Source organism: Charadrius vociferus, unplaced genomic scaffold (assembly GCF_000708025.1).
Source record: "Charadrius vociferus isolate BGI_N301 unplaced genomic scaffold, ASM70802v2 scaffold163, whole genome shotgun sequence".
Lineage (NCBI taxonomy): Eukaryota > Metazoa > Chordata > Aves > Charadriiformes > Charadriidae > Charadrius > Charadrius vociferus.
The window spans coordinates 3,570,788-3,593,695 of record NW_009648332.1 but is presented as its reverse complement, the minus strand read 5'-3'; the positions used below and the strand labels follow the sequence as shown (position 1 = coordinate 3,593,695).

At 37.9% G+C, this 22,908-nt stretch overlaps 1 protein-coding gene across 1 annotated transcript in view; it reads right to left on the bottom strand.

The window, feature by feature from the left end:
• Positions 1-22,908, bottom strand: part of FAF1 (Fas (TNFRSF6) associated factor 1) — a 171,905-nt gene that overhangs the window by 18,698 nt on the left and 130,299 nt on the right. Inside the window, exons 14-15 of the mRNA XM_009884628.1 lie at positions 12,809-12,945; positions 10,138-10,226 (exon numbers count right to left, since the gene is read on the bottom strand). Coding sequence (XP_009882930.1) covers positions 10,138-10,226; positions 12,809-12,945 — 226 coding nt within the window. The remainder of the gene's footprint in view (positions 1-10,137; positions 10,227-12,808; positions 12,946-22,908) is intronic.

The following is a 22,908-nucleotide window of genomic DNA, read 5'->3' as shown; positions in this document are numbered from 1 at the left end:
CTTAAAGCTATTTTCCAATTGCCTTGTTATGGACTGGTGTGTCCAAGCTCTGGGCTGAGGGCTGGATCTGGCACCAAGGCTCTTTGCCCTGCCATCTTTATCATGGCCATGGCCGGCACGGACACCAGGAACAGTGCAGCCTCCTCCCGCACCGGAGGGGATGGTGGGAGGAGTGTGTGTGGGCTGGTGCTGGGGAGGGTCTCGCAGGGATCTCACTCCTGCAGCCAACAATTTGGACGGTCTTGTAATAGGGGAGGACAGGCCGAGGTTCAAAGGATGAGGCTGGATCTTAATTCACTCTCCACTCAGTCTGACAGCAGGTTAGCTGTCCTAGAAGATAAGGCCTGCTTCCAAGTCCTTCCTTGATAAAAAAAGCCCTCAGCAGGATCCATCCAGGGTCACGACTATTAAACATCACCCAGAGACCTCAATTCATGTTGTGTTGAGTATTATACAAAGATGGGAAAGGAGCAAGTCCCACTCTGAAGTGTCTCAAATGTACAGATGCAGGCAGACAAGAAACATGGGGTTAGCATGCCAACTTCACGCCAGCAAACCTAGCAAAGTATGTTATTAATGATCACAGCATAAAAAAAATAAGGTTTTACTAAAAATATTCGAATGACAGAGCGAGACATCATCCATATGGTGGAGGATCAAGACGTGGATATCCTTGAAAGCTGGAATAACTGCACCGGGGTGATGTCTGATAAAGCAAAGTGTACAATCAATAGCTTCATACTCTGCCTCTGGAGCCAGAGAGCAGCTGCTCCCCTGTGCTTACTCCTCTTACATCTGATAATCCTCCCAGAGCCGTGCAGAGGCTGCACTGGTCCCTACAAAAATCAATACGATTTAGCTGTGAGAGTGCTGGTGGGCTCAGCACGGTCACCTGTAGTTACCAGTAATACAGCACTTGCACTGGGGTGATCTGTCCCCTATTTTCATAGAAATTAAATTTCATAGAAATTAAAGTCTACTACCTACTGCTTTTTGAAGAATTATGTTTTTTTTTCATTCATCAGCAAGGTTTATTCTACATAATGGCATTATTTTTGCAAAGTCATCAATTTTCTCCCCTTCACTACTTGGCAAAAATGGGAGTAGCATACGTTAGCTGTTACTATCATGTCATGCAAACATGCCAAGATGTTCCTCAAACAAAACTCTAACGCATTAGTGGTTAAAAAGCTCTAAAGTAGCATGAGACCACAAGAGGAAAGGACAAATTGCCGGAAAAAGGTATACAACCTCCAGCTGGAAAGTAACAACATCTTTTTAGAGGAAACTCTTCTTCCTTACAGAAACAGGACCCAAGATTATTCTACAATCAGTGTGCCCTAAATTTCATTCACAGAAGACAGAGAAACCATCACTTTGTTCAGCAGAGCTAAGACATGAGTAGAAGTAATTATCGCAAAATGTAAAAAGGACAAAAACCACGAAATGAAGCCATTCCCCTCCTGGCTTCTCTGGACCTTGACAAGCTTTTATGTGCTATGTTCATGGAATACCTTCAAAAGTTAACTCAAACCTGATAGCAGAAACTATCCTACATTAATATTCCATTTCTGAGAAGAGGGGATGTTGAAATAATTAAACAGTTCTGATTTTTATGTTATCCAAAAATGAGGAAAGCTTCTTGGATACACAGAGGTTTTTCCAACTCCTCTTATAGATGGAATGTAACAGTAAAGGAAAAAGGTTTGTACTATCTATCCTGAGACCTTCCACAAGCATACTGTAAATTTAAATCTTAAAATGGTGACAACCATAACTATCTTCCCAAACCAACCCACTAAGAGAAGATGACATCAGGCAATCTGCGAGAGAACAAGCATTTAAAAAAGTATTAAGAAATGTTTCAGAGAGAACCTATTTAACTTTCCTGTTTCGCAGCTTCATATATCACACACTAACTCAATTTCAGAGGTCACACAAGTCCAGTAATGCTCAAGAGAAAACTGAAAGATCAGATGCAACTCTTGCAATTACAGGCTCTTTCCTTCATCAAAGATAGCTAGCAATTAACATATAGTTACCTTAGTTTACAAAAAAAAAAAAAAGAAAACAAACCCAAACCAGACCTCAAGAAGTAAAAATTTTAAGATTCATAAAAATTGTTAAAAACTCACTCCAAAAATATATGCTAACCAGAGTTATAAGAAATTGAATACTGGCTTTTATTTTAAATTTTCCAAACTGTCTAGAAAACTCAAGGAAGCTATTAGAAGTTACTTGTGTTGAGCACAGGATTCATTTACCTACAGAGAGCTTTACCGAAGAATTTTTGAAATTGGTTTAATTTATATAATCTGGATGACAACTACAAAAAATACTGACACTATAGATTCTACAACAAGAATCTAAACGTGAATTCCAGGCATCTAAAAAAAAAATAAAATCTTTCCTCCCTATTCATCACAGTTATCATCATCCTAAAAGTGGATTATGAAAAAGATGTCAGGAATGTGAAGAATTACTACGCATGACTGCCTGGTCCTCACAGAAATATGTGAGCCACATCTAAAAGTAAATGACCACGCCACCGAGCTTTACACCATGCTGAAACAATACTGTTCTTACTGAAACAGACCTTAAAACCAAATCTGGAATCCAGATTTTTGTAGGTAAGAAGCAGACGTAATCCTATGAAATGTCTCTTTGTGCCTACTTCTGTGTTTTGTTAACACTGTTCACACTCTACAGGAACCACCTCCTCTACAGAGATTACAGCAAAATTGTAATATTCTCTGGTTCAGAGTTACACCTTAGACAAATTTTAAACATTACATACTGCAGATCTTCTTGTAATGCTGTCTGTTATTTTAGTCATCTCTTCCTCCAGAGAAACCATACAAAGTATGAGGATGACTCAAGTTTACCAAAAGCAACAAAAGAAAATTCATGATGGTGACATAAAAAGCAGAAAATACTTTGCAGAGAATCTTTCATTGCACTACAAAGAACACATGAAGAAAAAAGTAACAGTTACACAACCAATAATTAATTTTTAAAAATGTCATAAGTATTATCCATTAACAAAATGTGAGGTAGCTGACAATTTTCCTGTTAAACCCCACATCAATTGTGGGGTTTAAGCAGCATTGACTGAACATCAATAAATGCATCTCCACAATACTTTTGCAATGAAGGCAAAATTGCCGTCTTCCTTTTTCAAGAAACCAAGATGTGAACAGAAAGTGTCTTATCCCAGGTCAGTTAAAAAGCCTTCATCAGAAACGGGGGTTACACTCAGCGTTTCAACAGCAGCGACCCAAGGCTGGTGGGAATGCGAACCATCCATGTCCCAGGGGAACTTTCATGCTCCTTAAAGGGAAGAAGTCACAGATCTCCGCTTTCTCATTTTTACAATGCAACAATTCATTCAATGGGAAGTTGATATTTAAAAAAAAAAATAAATAATATCGCATTAACCCACAGAATATATTCTTCAGCTATGAATTTTCTTTGCTATCACGCATATTACAAAGTCATAACAAAAACAGTAAACACTTCTATTCATGGGACAGTTACAATGGACCAGATAAAACCTCCAGAGCTACAAAACTAAGAAAAACTTACAGATAAGGTTGTGAAAAGGAAATTTAGGAAAACTCTCTCCAATAATTATTCCCTAAACTATTTCTTGAAGTTACCCCTGAAGCACCTAATAGCAGGCATTTTCAGATGCAGGATAATGAAAACAAAGGATTCCCGGTTGCATTTAGAACAGCAATGCCCCCTTTTCCTGCAGATTACACAGGGAAAAAGTACACAATACATTTGGCTTTTCGGATGGGTTACTTTGCTGGAAAAGTCAGCATCAGCCCTTCTGGGCTTCTTTAATTTTATTTTTATTTATTATTGCTGTTTCTGAAGGGAGGATTTGATGGTTTAACCCCAGGAATCAACTTTGCACCCGATGCGTCCCAAAGAGATGTGCCATATTTTATTCCCCACTGGCCTTTGGGATCACTTTTACTGTGGAGTAAAACCAGATGAGAGAGAACTTGAGAAGGTAACCATGAGCAGAAGACATTTCTCAGAGCATCAGTGAGTAAACGGCTGTTACACGAAAGAAAGAAAAAAAAAGTGTATTTACAAATGCTGAATGCTTATCTGAAAGACAGTTCATTTCACTGAACCACTCCTGAAATTAAAATCTGCAAGTGCTTAAGGCTATTCATGGGAGCGTTAAAGAGAAACACCCCTTTGTCCAAACAAACCAGTGCAAGAAAGGCATTAATTTGACTCACTAAGATGACAGACTTGCACATTGTATAACTTAAACATACACGATGGGGAATATGTAGAAGAAAAAAAGTGTACACAGAATGAGTTGGGCATAGGAAAATGATGAAGATAAAGCAAACGAAAGTTTCTGCGGTGGCAGAACCAGATGTGGGGAGACAGGACAGGGCAGAACAATGCAGAACCACCGGAGGGTCCTGCCTGTCCTTACTGAAGGCTGAAAGCCCAGTTCCAGATATTGATTTTCGGGAATTCCCTCAAGTGCCAAGAACACCACAAACCCAAACCTTTCAAGAAGCAGTCTTGCAGTGACTTTCCATGGGAAATCACCCAGCCAGTCCTGCTACAACATCTACCCACCCAGACTGTGTAGCAGGGAAAGCTGCCGTTTATTAAGAGAAACTAAGTGAATATTCAGTGACTGGAGCCACCAACATGTATAGCCAAAAAGCGACATGAACTGAAGATATTTTCATTTTTATCTTTGTTCTTTCCTCTGTCATTACCTCGCATTTTGTCAAAGTTCAAAATACGCCATAAACTCTTGAAGGCTCCACTCGCATCTGCTGGTGTGTCAGTGCAGTGAAGTGCACAATGGGAAACCCATCGTTTGGGGTGCTATCATATTACAAATACAAAATTGGAAAATTTAATCAAATAAATTTTGATTACTGTAGTTTAATTAGTTATAACTAGTAATAATTAGTAAATGTGCTAATTGGATTTTTTGAGGGGTTAAATCACAATCTGCGTTAGATGGCTGTCATCACCATAATGCTTTTGTGCTTTGCAATTTAATGAATTTCATGTATTTATTCTCCTAACCTCCTGTTGTGCAAATACTATATACCATGATACACATGACAGTGTTAGATGGAACACAGCTTATCAAAGATATTCAGATGCCTAATTTCTACCGATTTTAATGTGAGCTTCAATGCCTAAACAGAAATTGCAGAGGTGTCCTGCAGAGCTGATGGAAGCACTTAGGCCATCCTCTAACTGGAGAGCACAACTGCAGGTGAGGGGTGGAGGAAAGCAACCGATTTGAAGGAGGAAAAGACAAACAGACCACAGATAAGGACAATATGCACCAGGACTGATCCTCTTTAGCTTCCTTTTTGGCTGTGAGATATATATTTGGAAGAAGAAAGAGAAAAGGTGTTGGAAGGTAAAACTGTTAAATTATCCTATAAAAAAAAAAAAAAAAAAAAAAGGGGACCCCTGACAGCAGCGAGGCAGAAGAGGAGGAAGACATGGTGACACCAGGCTCCTCATTGCAAAGTTAGGAAAATAATACTTGGCCAGTACAGCCCCATCTAATACAAGAGAGTGCTGGGATGGACATGCAAGCATATTTTTTTACAAAGAGCTGTGGCAGGGAAAAGAAGGTGAATTTATGTTGCTGTTTTGGACTTCTTGTTTTCTTTTACATTTTTTTTTTAAATCCCCATCCAGACATCGGTCAGGAAGGACCTACATTTTCCTCACACTGTAGCACTATCTAGGAAGAAGAGATGCCACCTAAGATCAGAGAGCAAAGATGGTGACTCTGCAGGTCTACATCCTTCCGCTGCTTATCTTCAGTCAGAGTCTGTTTAAAACAGTTTTTCCAGTTTAAAAATTCTTAAGTAGCTCTCTTTTACACTAAAGAAAACAGTCTGTCATCAGAGATAGTTTAAAGTGAATTGAAGGTTTTAAAAACCTTCTTATTTTTACAAATACCAATTGAAGCAACTGTGGGTACTACAATTCCACCTTGAAGTCTAATCCGAGAGCAGGAGCACTAGTGTTGTGTAACGACAAAAATAAACACGACGAGAGACCTACTGTTACTTAAATGTGGACAAGTTGGACCAGCTGTGTAACAGTCAATGCTTCTACAGTAATAAATGTTGACAGCAAAAATAAAAAGAATGCATTACTGAGACATCATCAAATGAGCCCTGTCATTACATGGAAACTCCGCCCTGTATAAGCTTGTCAAAAAGTGTTACTGTAATCCTTTGAGAAGCCTCCTCCTCAGGCAATAGAGAAAAAATGTTTAGGATCAGCCCAGAACAGGTGTGTTGCGCTGTAATGCCAGGATTTAATCACGGATCTCTTCACATTAATCTCACAAAGGAACTAACTTGGATCTATTTGGGCCCATCATGCCATGCTGAGATGATTATTTAACTATCCAATTAAAGTAAGCAAGCTAACGGCGTGTTTAAAAGTGGACATTCCAGGGCATACGATATTTTACAATTATTATTTGTTTTCTTAAGTCCAGCGCCAGGCACTGACACTTAGGAGGAACTGATACTACGCGCTCTTTTCAAAGCCAGTCCCCGAAAAATCTGAGTTCACACCTTGATCAACATTGGCAGAGGCCGGTCGTCCCTGCTCTGAGATACCCCCTTTCGCTCACGGGAGAAACTCCCCAGTGGCGTTTATTTCCTCTTTGCAAAAATCCCCAGTCCCACTGCCTGAACAGCAGTTGAGGTATAAACATCCGTAGTGTGGGCCAGAGGAGCAGATGTGGTTAGAAAAGGAAAATATGTCCATTAGGTGTATGAAATCATGAGTAATTCTCATGTAATTCTCAGAGTAATTCTGCATACACAGCCTGAGGATGGACTTGAGACCGTGGACCTGACTGCCCTGACAAGGGTAGGTATAGGGACCGTACCCTGGCCAGCCGGCCCTGCTGCTGTTGATGCCGCTAAAACCACCATTTAATTACCCATGGCCCACTTCTCATCAGAAGCGCCACATCAGCACAAAGTCAGTACACTGCTGATCGTACTTTGTTATTTGTGGCTTGTTACGATGGCAATGTAAGGAGCAAACTTATAAAAACAAGATAGCACTTCAGCTAGGCAAGAGGTTTCCAGAATGTCATCTGGTCAACACAGCTGATGGGTGGCAAGCAGCAGGTCCAATGGTTCGTGGCCCAGAAGCCTCGGAGGGGCAGGGAAAGGAATGGGACGGCAGGTTGATATCCCTTAAAGAAAGCTTGGGAGAGAAAATGGGTGCCTAAATTACACACCACCATACGTCAAGACAGGTTCGTTGGATTACTATGAGTGCACATATGCAACTCAATGTTTTTAAGGTATGTATTTGGAGATTATGTAAGCAGCTCCATCAAGCACAATATACAAATCTAAAAATTAAATCCAATTGCTGGTTACATTACAGTATTTTAGCACTTGACATTATTGAATATACCCCAAATTTGCCTGATTAAAGTGTTATGAGGCTACACCAGTAAATTTTACAAATACATGGATACAAAAGCGCAGGATTTAACTAACCATACTATTACCACCAGCTAATTAATCTCACTTGGCTCAGGTGAGATAAGTCAGTGACGCTGTCCTGAGCATCCTGCCTACGCCATCAGTTGATGCTCAGTGAGGAGGAGCTGGCTGTAAAGGGATGCCTCAAAAGCTACGGCCAATATCATGGCAAACACCTGTACCATTAGCTGGCAGTGGTAATAGTCATCCTGCACCCAAATAACCATCAGAGGGCACTGCAAAACATGCTGTGCTAAACAGAATCATGCAATAGCTGTGTTGGAAGCTTTCGTGAGCATGCAAGTCAAAAACCCCGAAGTGAAGTTCAGCTGCACAAACTGACTCATTACTGATTTCATGCTGTTATTTACAAGTGTATCCAGTTCTATTTCTCTCTCACACAGACTTCTGTTTACAGCAAAGCTATATAGATGACTCCTCTTTTTAAAACTCAAAAGAGTTTTCTGCTTATCTTCTTGTGGTTTTATGATGACTTATTGTTGCTATTAAGAAAACAGTAACGGAAACCGGACTCTGTATCCTGTTTGCTATTGTAATATTTGTGAAAAAATTGCACCAACTGCAGTGAGATCTTAAAAAAAGAAAAGGTGTTGATGTTTGAACACTTGAAGTTGTCAAGTGCAAGACTTACAAGAAAGCTACATGTTATGTAGCAAACCACAAAAAGACAATATTGTTTTTTTTCAAGGTAAAGCCCTCTATTGACTACAGACTGCTTGTCAAATACTCCCTTCTCTGCAGTAGTAATTTCATAAAGCAAGGTTGTTTTTTTTTTGTTTTTAAACTTCCTGCTTCAAAGGCAAAAGTGTCTGAGATCACCTTTTTGGTGTGCTTGTAACAAGTGGAGCCAAGGTATAAGTAAATATCCTATTTGTGTATAGAACCCATAACGTCTGGAAATGTGCCCCCAAAGTTTATGAAATTTTCCATTAGTTTTCTGAATGTCAAGGTGTGTTAGAAAAAGCTCCCGTTGGGGAAGAAATGTCACTGATGCTCTCAGTGATAGAAAAATAAAAGGAAATATGAGAGAAGACTACAGAAGACTTGTACAAAGGTAGGTTTTAGAGGAATGTATAAAAAATAATTTTTCCATTCTCCCTATGCACTTAGAGTAAGCAGAGCACCTAGAGTAAGAAGTCAGGAGTCATCCATGTGGGGACATACATTACTGGACTGTGACTGTTCTTGGCCATCCAGGGAAGGACCCACAGCAGCTCTGGGTGCAGAAGCCAGTTCCTCGTTCTGTGATCGTGGCCTCAAGGCTACAGAGTCTTCTCGTTCTTTAAGCTTTCTCTCCCTTACACCCGGATTTTTCTCAGTTGCAAAGCCACCTGGTTTTATCCCCTGGGTCTATCACTCTCTCACCTGACCTCCACCACCTCCTCTCCTAAATACTGATCTCCCCTGCTCTGGATAACTGTTCTGGTCTCCTCTATTCAACTCCGATCACTCCTATTTCTAGTTCCTTCTCCTATCCCTTACCTGCTGTTATCTCCCTGCCTTTATATGCTTTTTTTTCCTTCCATTTCCTTCCTTTCTATCAGTTTTTATAGTTTCCGGTTCCCAATATTTCTGGGAACTCATCTGTGATGTGAATTTTACCTTCTTATTAAAGCATTAAACCCCCCCTCCCTACACCTGACATACTCCTCTTAAAACGCAAGAAAAAATTCAATTATATTGTGCTTTGGATTTTTGTTGTAATCCTCATATTAAAATTTGTGTTCAGTATTAACAAAATTAAAGTCAATCTCTTTACCAATGAATTACAGGTAGCATAAATAAAGAAGAAAAAAAAAGAACTACAGATACTGTGCAGAGACCATGCCTTCGTATTATTATAACCATAATCGGTAAATCTCATACTAATGAGATGCAAGATTTAAATGTGAAGAATATATTTAGTGAATTATTGTCAATCAATGTCTATACAACAGGATAAGAATAATCTTGAATGGCAACACACCTATTATTATAAATTCCTTACTAAGTACTTCATTACTTCAAAATGTCACTCAATTTATAAAGTAACAGATAAACATCTCTCAACTGTATATCTCACTGTGTCTATTTCTATGTAATTGAAACACTGGTTTTGAAAAGTCTTCTCATCACTTACCCATTCTGTGTTGTTCTGAGTGGGGATTCAGTACTGGCATAGTTCTGGTCAAGGTTGCTTTTCAATCCCCTTTTAAATGTATACATTTAAGATATATTTTTGTTTCTTACCTATGACTTGAAGCTGGTCGTTGGGGAAAAAAAAAATCTGATTGTCATTTCCTTGTATGAGCATATTAAGCTCTATAATACCACTGTAAATGTAAACAGTTGCTCATGACTAATATTCAGAAAAAGGAAACAAACTGAAAATGATAGTTAACGAATAAGGAGGAGCTTTTTTGAGAGACCCGAATAAATACACAAAGGAGACTTGACATTTTTAATCTCTGATGATGGAAGAGACACTAAAACACATCATACCCAACTTCATTGGCTAAAGAAACATCTGGTTAATTTTGCTTCCCCAGTGATTTGTGGAAGCCAGTAGGTATCTGCAGTAACTTTCAACGCTCACCTCATCCTTTATGTCTTCCTGCTGCTGGGCACTGAAGATCTCCATTGCAGCCATCAGCCTCATCATTAGCTCATCCACTGTTGTGTTACCTAGCAACAAAGGAAGATAGCTGAACTTCATATCATTAAAGTTATTAAACAAAAATGAAGTCATTTTAGAATTAATCCATAAGAAAAGCCAGACTTAAATAAATAAATAAAAAAGACAGCAGAAAATGCAAGAATCTCTAAAGAATGCACTTAGTTTGCCTTTTTATTGAAAATTCAAAATTTTTTTCACAAACAAATATTGATCATAGGCTAAAATTTTAGGTGGCTCAAATCTGAACAATTGCTTTTGTGCTTGCATGGAATAACCCTATTTTTTTCTTCTAATCACTGACATTAGAGAAAAGTTTTATAACCTTTCCTATATCTGGGGTTCCCTGTCATGACATTGATTTTACAGCTTTAGAATTCCCGTGTATAATCAGGGAGACTGAAGCAATTGCTTAGTCAGGTAACAAAAGGCAGGATGTTGGCAGCAGCATCCAAGTGGATTGGTGTAGAAAAAAACGTAGAAAAACCCAGAATACAGTGATTGAATGGATGTGTGCGCACGCATTTTTATTCAGGTATAACTAGTTGTAAAACTTCAAATATTATAATATATTCTCTTCAGTGTATTTACTTCTGATAAAACTTGTAAAGCTAATAATAGCAGAAACGTAAGTCATATGTGTACATATCAAGAAATACAGCACATGCATAGGAAAATAGATACCTCCTCACATTTTTCTACTAGCGTGTCTTCAGTAAGACTGAAAAATTAGTTTAATTTCCTACCAAGTTTGCACTCAGTCTTTGTTTTCGCTTCTTAAACCAGACTACCCATTAGAGCCACTTGTCATAGCAGTTAAAAGGTCTTAGACCACGAGAAGTGGTCTAAAACTAGAAACTCTTAACACCTGCCAACCTAAACAGCCTTTGAACATTCGCAGAACAATACTGACAAGAGCTAGATTTATACTGGTGATGCTGGCCCAAATTTTAAAAGGAGTAAAGTAAGCAGAAGCCACAGTACAACTAAAGAAAACCAAACTGTCCCCATAGTTTCCAACCCCAGGAAAAAATAAAAATGGAAAGCAAACTTAGACAGTCTGCACTTCAGTAAACACCACTGGGACTTAAGTGTCTATATTGTTGTATCTCTTCTGTAAACATGCCTTCCCGCCCATCCCTGAAACACCCTCATTGTTCCCATTTCTGGCATTTGCTACCTTAGCAGAAAATGTTATCCCACATGCTACAACACGCATGACTTCAGAGACCACCATTCATTTGAGGGCATGTTGTTAAAAGATACCAGTGTTCCACTTCAAGGGAAAACAAGCAGCACAGCACGTTTCATTTTTGTTAAAAGGTAAATTTAAATAACGCTGCAATAGATGACCGGTTTAGTTTAGTTTAGTTCAGTTCAAAAGACTGTTTGCAGAAAACCTGAAAAATCATTAAAACTTAATGAATGCAATGAAATAATTTGGATTATTTTATAATATAAAGCTGCATGATAGTATGATTTTAAGTCACTAAGTTGCTAAAACAGTTAAGTAATTTAAGCCAGTAAACACCACTGACTTCAGTGGGATAACACAGGTGCTTACAGTTATACACATGCTGAACTACGCTGCAGAGTTATAAAAACAAGAAAATCTATTTATAAAGTTACTTGAATGAAATAAGTTTTCTAAGTGACAGAAGTGCCTTGAATCAGTGTTGTGCTGTACCTCCCCCTATGGAGACAAAAATCCATGCAAAATTCACAATTTTGGCCATAGGATGGAGCTGAGCAGATTCCGCAAGAAAATGATTAATCCCATATGCAGAAAGAAACAGTTATTGCTGTCTGCAAAACACAGGCTGAATTTCATCAGGAAAAAAAGGAGATCAGAATAAAGATTGCTAGATATAAGCAATAAATAGATGAGGACACAGTGTCATGAAGGCAAACTTGTGGAGAAAGCAGAAGAAATGAGAGGCAGCCATTCTTTGATGTATTTTAATTTGAAGAGTTACTGAGAACAGCAGTGAAAGGGCATCACTTCACATCTAAGCCATCTTGCTGTCAGTGAAACCAGAGGGATGGTTATGCCAGAAAAAACTGCTCATGTAAGGCAGAAAATTTAATTTATGTGAGGTTATATTAGCAACTTAAAATTCTAACTCGATTTGACAACTCAACACTGCAGGCAAGGCTGAAAAAGCAACTCATGTTCAAATATTAGCCCTCCACATGCAACAGGAGTCCACGCGTTAACAAGGAACTATACACAGAGAACTAAATGCATTCCAGCACTACACAAAAAGGGCAGCCAAAACCTTTTGGAAATCGGTAATTTATACGGATACAAACCTGGAAAACTAAGCGTAGCCCCTTATTTTGGAGATTTGTCTTCTACTTCAAAAAAACTGAAAAACTTAAACTATGATTCTACTACAGTCACAGCAACTTCAATCTCTAATACTCAATTAACACATTTATGAATAGTAGCTATTTATACTATGGCAACTGAAAGTTTTTGTGTGAAATAAATTCATACTCTGAACATCTTAAGAAATGGTTAGCAGAGATGTCTTCTAACAGTTTCAATACTCACGTAAGAACTACTTTTAATATAAGGCGAGAACTGTACCTTGTATTACATTCAATACTTCATTAGACGATCGCTTTCCCATAATAATAAGGAAAAGTGGAAACTGGTCTGTCTTCTGAGTTCGAATTGTTTGGGCTACAACACTCCCGAAGTGTCTAGTGCACATTGTCAGAAACCTATGTGGAGAAAAAAAAGTTACATTGTAGAGATTTTTTTGAAGTTTGTTTAAAAAAAAATGCAAAATTCAGCAGTTTAACTGAGTCTTATCTACTGTTTAACAACTAGGCTTCTGCATTCAGTTCTAGAGCTCTTTCTCCCTTTTTATGATTAAATTATGAGAACATTTACAAATATGATAGTCTCCAGATTGTCTAAATTAAAACAATCAATAACTGGTTGAGACAGTGATTTATTTGATGGAGAGTTCAATTTCCCGGTACGGTATCCTGCAGGCTATAATTCAAAACTAACTCCCCCTAAATAATCATGCCAAAACAATTGTTAAGAACTTCTAAAGAGAAACTAAGTAGAGCCATAATCTAGTAAACACAGCGAAGTATAAAAAGAGTACAATTTCATATGAAAGCATAGTTTAATACGAAATAAGAAAAGAAGACAATAAGAAATTGTTTTTATCAATCATAGAATTAAAACATGGTACTTCAGAATTGTATTTTCTTTTGTACTAGTGCCCTGCCAGTGGCATACTTAGCAGTGTGGTCTAAAAACAATAATTCTAAGCTTTTGACCAAAAAAAGCTCTCAGATATTAGCATACAGAAGTCTAGCATTAGTATTCTTAACACGATCTTGAATAAATGAAAAAACTGATAAAGCTTTTCTCTTCCATTAGAGGACTGTTTGAAATTAGCATTTCTTTCAAGAGAAAAGGGTAGCTTATGATATGTTTTCAGATCTGATGGTAAAAAGTAAATGTCATAATAATAATGAATTATGAAAGACCAAATGCAAATATAGAATGCTTTAATAAGATCCAATTTAATAAAGTCTGTAAAAATAATGGACTTTTAATAACACGGGTCACAAAAGGCAAAACAGTGGAAATTCTGAGGACTAGCCACTGGTAAAGGCTTATTAATTCTTAATTATGTTCATGAAAGGCAACTTAAATCGTGTGTTTTCTTATGCCTTATGATAATATTTTAGGTAACAACTACTCTGAAATGTATGCTCTAACTGAAGAGCAAAGTCCTGTTGTCACATGCATTAGAAGCCAAATCTATTTGAAAAGACAAACTGCACTAAAATGTCAAGCGCTCCAAGTCATTTCTTCTCAAAGATACTGAAAAGATTCAAAATTGTAATTTTTTAAATCAATATATTGTATCTAATAAAATGGCTAAAAATTCATAAGCGCGATGAGTACAACATTGAGCTTGTTTGAGGCACCTGAAGTATAAAAAAAACCAAAAAAACCCTCCTCAGACAATTTGTAGTATAACTATGGCCACAGCTGGATGGAAGGCAATGAGCAGGGGTAGGTAGCGAGTATTTCAAAACCATAAATGTTTCTGGAAAATACTTTTCCTTGCCTCTTTGATTCTCTGTCTTTTGCAATCCAGAACTATCACACCGAAAGACAATGTCAAAAATGCCAAATAGGGATTGCTACGTCAAAAATAGCTACGTAGAGACATACCATCTGGTAAAGATAAAATAAAGTGTCCATAAAGTCTGGACACATAAACTTTTAAGCTAAATAATGTTGGGTTTTTTTTATTTTTGCTTTTCAAGGTGGGAATATGTAAGTGAAATCTTGGCTTCACAGAAGTCAATGGTGATCATTCATGGCAAAATGAGTTATGTGTGTTCAAGGTTTCACTCCTGAAAGTAATAAAGACAGGGATCAATTGAACTGAATTCCTGACACTTGTGTATCAAAACTGTTTAACAGTCTTCAAGACACCATGGAAGAAAAGTATTTGAGTTTCATGTGAAAACAAAATACTTAACTGGAGGTGAAAAAGTGCTGTAGCGAATACTGCTAGAAGGAACAAAACTGAGAGACTATTACAATACTGGTTGCACTAGTCAAAGGTGTTGGCTTGTTTTGGTGTTGGTTTTTTTTTTTTTAATCAATTCTGTATTTAGTCAATCCATAACTCAGTCTCAAAATACGCTTTTATAGTTATGGATTTTGTATGCAGAGAATTCTGAATAAAGTAAGTATTTCGGTACATTAAAAGATCTCCCAAATAATTTTGAATAATGAATGCCCAAACTACAGCATGGGCAGCTGCGATGAGGATGTTCGTGGGGGATGAATGGCCAGCTGGTGGTTATCAATGCGCATCTTCAGACCAGAGTGAACACACACGAGAAACTCTTCTCACTAACATGACCCATCAAAAGAGATCCTGCCCTTTGGAATCAGGTAAGATGCCACTTGTCTGTTGAACTAAAACGTAGTAAAGCCAACAAAAATCTGAAGGTAGTCAAGTGATGCAACACCGATTAAAGAGATAGCAACAGCAATCTCCAATTTCTACACTGTATAACTCCTGTTCACCAGCAATTACCCACTCACACACGTGGTCTTCGCCAGGTCAGTGCTAAGTGCTCAGCAATTATTCATAACACATCTCTTCTTTTCATTATATTACAAGTAGGAATCAAATTTTCATTCATGATGCCCATTCAGTTTTTCTTATGCCTTTTCACAGCTTTTGCAGCTACTTAACTGATTTTGCATATTTTTTTCCCCCTTTTCTGCCTTTACTGATTCTGTATTTGCAGACCTTTTTAACTTTCTTCCACATTCACATCCGGGAAAAAAAAAAAAAAATAAAGTCTCCTCTGTCTAATATTTACTGTCAGAAGTATGTGAGCAGGACCAAAACAATTTGGTGCAGTAACCAGCATCCTACTCTGTACATCACTAACAAGTGATTTTCTTACTTTCATCTAAACAGAAGCGTGCCAGATCTTTCTGTGGCATCTCCAGAGCTGCCAAGAGAACTGCCTGTGGAGCACATCAAAGAGCCAGATGTCCCTCTGGGGAGAACTGTTTTCCACAACATGCTGGATTACTGTGATCTCCAACCAAAAGTGGAAATAGAGGAACGCTGCCAGAAAGGGAGGGCAAATGGCACCCTACTAGTCCTTTTATTTTTAAATTACAGAAATATTCAAGGAGGGAGAAGTATGAGAAAGGCAAAAAAAGCATTTTATGAAGGAAAAATCCATTAATAAAAAATCCCCAAAGTTACAAGACTAAAGTTCATCAAGAAAAATAATAGTTTCGGCAGACAGCATCATTTCTTACTTCTTTCGTGACTCGCTAGCAATGAAACCAGCAGTTATTACAGCTACAGAATAAATGGCTTGACAAATACAGAAACAAACCCTAAAAAAATTACAAACTCCTCTTAATTTTTTAAATGTAGATTGAACAGGTATTAATTCTTCGAGATAGTCCATTCCTTAGTTAAAAGTGGCATACAGAAAAATTATTCTGGTGAAATGAGGATATTAATTTGGGGGGCTGATGATCACTGCACAGCGCGTGCACTCTGAGATAACCTGTGCGAAGAGTTATTATGTTTGTAGCATGTTAGTTTCCCAGAGAAGAACATTATCATTCCCTACCAGCTAATATATGTTATATTAAAATACACTCGGCATAACTTTTTTAGTAATTTTTTCATAAAATGCAATTTATTTAATATTACTTTAAAAAAATCTCCTAGAAGGCAATTATGAAAAAATAACAGCTTTAAAAATCTACTGAAAAAAAGTTTAAACTATTACTGAGTCTCAAAATCCAAAAGTGGAGACTTATTACAACTTAAGTCTGTGGTCTACCGGGGTTTAGCAATATGTTTTTGTGAGAATGCGCAGCTTTCAATTTTAAACAACAGAATTGGCAACCTCTGGCCAAAGTGCTGATCATCAAAAAGTGTTGATCTCAGAGCTTAATATTTTTTGATCTCTAGAAAGCTTTTGATCTATATGATATCTATTTACACCATAAAATATGTATTGCCTTTGAGGGGGAAGAGCCCAAAGGACAACGCCAACCCCCAGGTGGGACACGGCAGCTGTTCCCGACAGGAGGTGTTTCATCATTACAATGGCTGGTATTATCTCATTGTTTCTTTATATATCTCCTGCTCATGTATTATGTTGTTTCACATTTTGGTTAGTCATATGGACAGGATCTACTGCAGTCAAGTTTGGATCTGTGATTATGCAAGATCCCTCCTTACCACACCATGAAAGTGATCGAACAAACAAACCAGCTATGATGTTAAATACATAAGAAAAACATAAATATTCCTTTAATATCTCAATTTAAACAATTTAGTAAGCTAAGAGCATCTCTGGTGCCCAGTCCCTAAAGGGGGCACAAGGCAGAGGTGTTCGTTGGCTCCCACACAGTCATGTTGTATTTTCCAATGTGAACTGGTTCAAAGTGATTCCTATTCTTAACTAGTAGAGGAAGAATTTACAGATAACTGAAGAACCGAAGAGGAATTAAAGGAAGAACGTAACAAAGAACTGACGATTCTGAGCAATAGGAGTCCTCTGCATTTCCATGAAAAAACACAGCACAACGTAGCACTGCTGCCTGCTGCCCTTGGCCTTGATCCAGTGGAAAGACTCTAAAAGAGCAGAGGAATTCAGTCTTTTTTCTCTTTCCACTCAGAAAAGTGGCAACTGGCATGGCTTTGAAAGACATGGACACCACCTACCAGTCATCACTGAAACCAGATATTAAATACTCAATGCCTGTCCTCTGTTGTGGTATGAATTTTCAGTTACCTACTGGAATCAAACTGATAATACAATTTGATAGGATGAATAGCTCTGCATACATCCCCAAATTAATCTATCTTCTCGAGCCATTATGAATAAAATAAAAATGTAAAGCAGTCATGGCATCGTATAGTTGCAGAAAGAGTAACTAAATCTAAAATGCTCATTCTAGCTCTTTCTTGTTAATCAAGCAAACCTGCAGAAGGAAACTCATGCAGAGCAAGCCGCACATGGTACATTGTCGTGTACTCCTGGAACGTGCAAAGAGGGACACCTGATGCTATATTTTGAATGTTTTTTGTGTGTTCAAACAAAAACTGAAAGCTCTCTTTTGGTTTTGCTTTTCTTAAACTCTCTCCAGCACCTTAAGGTTAATTAATAATTTTATTAGCAAATCTGGCTAGTGCACTAAAGGGCAAATCCTCTTCCATACAGAGAGAACTCTGCTCTCAAATGTATGGATAAAATGCATTAAAATAAAGATAAAAAATTGCATAGGATTTTAGATCAATTTTTCCTTATTTTCTGTATCAACATAAATATCAGAGATCTGGCTATTTGTTACAGTTTTATAAATATTCCTGTACTTACTTCTAGTTTCTACACACTAGTTTTTACACACTCATTTTACACACTAAAATGAGGCCCTTTGGCACATGGTGCCCACTATGCCTCTTGCAAAGGACTTTTTAATAGAAAGGCTGCACTGGAGATGTTTTTTGCTACATCATCTCAGTCTGGAGGCCTACTCAAAAAGCAGCAGAGCAGGACAAACTCTGATAACCTCTTCTAAAATATCTATTCCCTTTCAGTCTGAACTGTTGTTCAGTCCACAACTGGGATGATTTTGGACCAAAAAAAATGTAATTTGTTTATGGCCAGATACTTCCCAAGGCCAACCTTACTTTAAGAAACTTCAGAAGTTCAGAAATGGCTGTGAAAAAAATGTAACTTCTTTCTCAAGCATGAAGAAAACAATGATGAATATTAAATATGCAAGATTTCTGATTATTTTTTAATAATAATTATATACTGTGCAAAGTCAACATAAGACTCATTAAAATGTTAATGTAAAAATAACATTTTTGTATTAGGTATTTACATTTTTTAAAAACGTAAAAGCTGAGGTCGTAAAATGGTATATTAAAACAAGCTTGCTATCCATAGTTTCCATAGTGCAGAGTTATTGTCTAACCCACATTGGTATGGTCATAACTGTTGACTCAAACACAGGGGGAATGAGCAACAGATACGAGGCATGGTTTAAAGATGCATAAAGCAGCCTGAATCAAATGATGTGGCTATCCTTTTCAGTATCCACATGCTAAATATCCAGGGATTCAGATGTAAAAAGCATGACTTTATCCACTTTTTCTTTATGCGAAAGTAAAGCCTAGATGAGTGGGTTATCTATCTCTTCATAAAACATGGAAGATCTAATTTCATCCTGCAAGGTTCAAACAGATTAGGTAAATACATTATAACCCCATTTATTCTAAAACGCATCCCTCGAAACTCATTAATCCATCCTTTCAGATACCACTGGACACCAGACAAAATAATTGGTAAAAGTATAAATAAAATATACTTGGACCCTTTGCTAAAACACTGTACTAAAAATGGAAACACAAGATGCGCTTATATATCAGTAGTAGCTTTGATTATTGCCTATCATATTAGAAAGGCATGTAATATATGATTTGCTAAGGAATATCTGAGGCTTGCTACAGGTAGATTTAACAGATAAGAACAGACAGTATGTTTGGTTACTTTACAGATAAGAACAGACAGTATGTTTGGTTACGTTATGTTTGACGTTAGTAAAGTGGGAGAAGCTACAAGCACATTGGAAGTCAGTAAAAGAATTCAGATTAATCTTCGCAAATCAGAGAAACATCCTGAGAAGTAAAACGCAGTTCAACAAGGTCAATGAAAGTCTCCGAGGAGGAGGAACAATTACACAAATACAGAATAAGAACCAAGCAGTAAGAAGAAAGGCCATGATGTGAAGACGACAAGCATCATACTGGGGTAAGTAAACAGAAGCATGGTTTGTACAACTTGAAATAATCCGCTTTATCTACTTGGCACCGACAAGACAGTTTTAGGCACAGTGCATCGGTAAAGGTATTGACCAATTACAGAAGGACCACATGAAGGTTGCAATAACAAATGTCTACAAAGAGACAAGCTGCAAGGAAAGGCTGAAGAAATCACGGCTGCTTAGTCTAAGGAAATTGTAGGAAAAAACAGCACTATTTAAGTCCAAAGAACACAACAGCAGAAAGGAAGACAATACCTCATTGTCTACTGAGTGCAACAAGATATAACTGCCATTGATTGCTGCGAGAAAAACTTCGGTTGAAAAGTAGTGTGAACTGCTTAAAGGCAGTGAAAGTCAAGTACTGGAACTTGTTATGGAGAAATGCTGAGAAACCTCCCTCATACTAAAGATCAGATCAGACAACCTATCAGTCAGGATTGACCTCAAACCAGGAGACACAGACACAGTTGAACCTTCTGGCCAAGCACGGGCCGAACATGTTATTTGCAGCTCTCTGAGACTCACAGTCAGTCAGAATGGTGACAAAAAGGAGAGCAGAGAGGTCAAAGCAGAGTCATCCTAACCTAAAGGAAAAGGATGGGTACCTGCACATCTGCAGAGACCTTTGTCCTGGTCGGGCACCCATCAGTACCAAAGAGATTCATTCACAGCATTCAGCTACAGTTTGGTACAAACGATTCTGACTCTGCCAGCTCAATAATTTCTTCTGACAGTTGACTTAATTGCTAGATGCATCTAAATTTCTCTACAGCTTCAATTCCACTGGTGCGGTTGTGGACTCCTGTATTCGGATGGACCTGTGAATGACTTCTTTCTCCTTTCTCAAGGCAGCCCAACAAGTCTGTCTTGACTACTTGTTCTTCTGCCTTCACCTCTTTTGCATAGGACACTAGAGAGTTTTTTTCTTTCACCTTTTCTGTTCAATTAGCTTAATAAGCTACGCTGTAGTTTGAGTACAGTGGGACAGAACTTGCTTTAGGATTTGGTTTTACAGTGGGGACTTAAAATATATCTGTTTAGTTAATTCCTCTGGTTTTAATACATGTTTTTTTCAGATGACCATAAAGCAACACTATAGGCATATAAAAAGATGCACTGAAAACCTTAATCACATCAACAGAGAGACTACTTTCTATTTATAGTCGAATATCATGGAGACATCCATATCTTACTAATCACAATCAGATTGAAATGCATTCTTTGCTGGCTTTTAGTTTTCCAAATTTGGACATTTTTAGACTACTAACATGAAATTACCTTGAAGTATATAAATATTTAAGCAGGGATAGTTTACCTTTTCTGGTGGGTGTATAATAAACAGTTTAACCATCATCTATATACAGGCTGTTTTGTTCTCCATCTAAAGAGACAATCACCTTTTATCCTTTTCCTTTTTTCTTCATTTCAGTGCTATTAGGAAACTATTCACAAGTGCAACCCCGAACAATACTATGCAGTAATTATGACTAGATGACAAAGAGATGTGAACAATTACTGAGCCCATTTTGAAACCCTACACTAATAAAGTCATTAGATGCTGCCCTTGCCATGAGCCTTCTAAAAGCTTCTGAAGTTACAAGAACACACGGCATTGTTCGTTAGGACAATTGCTGCTGGCAGAATGCAAACCTTGAGTTAAACCATGCTGCAAATTGATCTTGACATTCTGTTAAGACCGCCACTAAAATCAAAAGCAAAGGAGAAAAGGAGAAAATGAGCGGGTGGGATGTAATCATGGAACAGAAGGGTTCCCTCCTCACCTTCTTTCCTCTTCCTCCTCAAAACAAACCATACAGAAAATGACAAACTCGCCTGGTGTTTAAGAACCTTTATTTTTAAAACATTAATTAGACTTTTGACCTGTTTTTATTGACTGGCACTGTATTGCTCTTAAAGTAAATTAAATAAAATATTGCAAAATACAATACATAAGGTTTTCACACTGTTCTGTGAAACCTGTTAAGGATTTAGTACTCAAAGAATACGTCCAACAGTTTTGCAAGCAACATATACAGAATCTACGGTCTCTCCTAAAGAGGCAGTGAGAAATTAACTCACCGAGTCCAGCACTGACAGACCCCACACCTGCAATATATTTGCTGAAGGATCAAACAGGATTGGGGAGCTGGAGTAATATGGTCAACTGGTCTTCATCCAGGCATGCATCATTCAGTAGGTTAGTATTAAGGGTCAGCAACTGTGAATATGGCTAATTACTTGATGACGGAAATTGCAGGTGAAGACAACCTGCTGCTGAGAAGCGCTTTAGTCAATTAACTCTTTCCTAAGCTTAAGCAAAGTGAAAAACTATCATTTGAACATTAAAACTAACAAGTACCTGTCATCAGAGCTGAGGAAAGTCGGTAACACCTTGGAAAGGCAATGATATCAAAAGCTAAGAAGCGGCTACAGACATTCGAGTCACTGTTTTATGGTTTTGGCATTGCTTTGCTTGGCAAACATTATGTACGTTGGAAATCTGTTAATATTATGCATAATCTATGTTTGCAAATGCTGTGTGTACAAACATAAGGGTATGTGTGCATGTGTAGGTATATATGTATGTCTATATATTCACTGTATATGTGTTTTGGATACAAATATATTATATTAATGTATACCAATGAATTAACACATGCAGTTAGGCATATGCTTGCATACATATATATACACATACATATACCTCCCATACACATGCACATAATTATATTAGAAGAATGGTATCTAGTCAACTCTTTGAAGTCAGAAAGTGCCAGAACTACAGCTGCCCATGTCTGGTTCTCCTGCTTATCTATCCCATAACCTCTCTGGAAACCTGAGGAATCGCTTAGCCCACGCGATGCCCTGATGCAGCTGATAAGCTGCTGCAGCCACATGCTTGGACCAAAAGGTAGGGCCAGAATTGTCACTACCACTGCTGTCACACACCACTACTACTGCCTTGACAGCTCCCATAAGCGTATTTCTGCTGTTTGGAATGGGATGGTAGCAAATCTCCACAGCAAGCAATGGAAAGCAAACAGTGATTTTGAAGCTCATGATTCACCCCAAATTGAGTGGAATACAACAAGAAAGTAAAAGATATCATAGAATGGTTTAGGTTGGAAAGGACCTTGAAGATCATCAAGTTCCAACCCCCCTGCCATAGGCAGGGACACCTCCCACTAGACCAGGTTGCCCAGGGCCATGTCCAGCCTGGCCTTGAACACCTCCAGGGACGGGGCCTCAACAACCTTTCTGGGCAACCTGTTCCAGTGCCTCACCACCCTTAAAGGGAAAATACCTGCAGCTTTGTG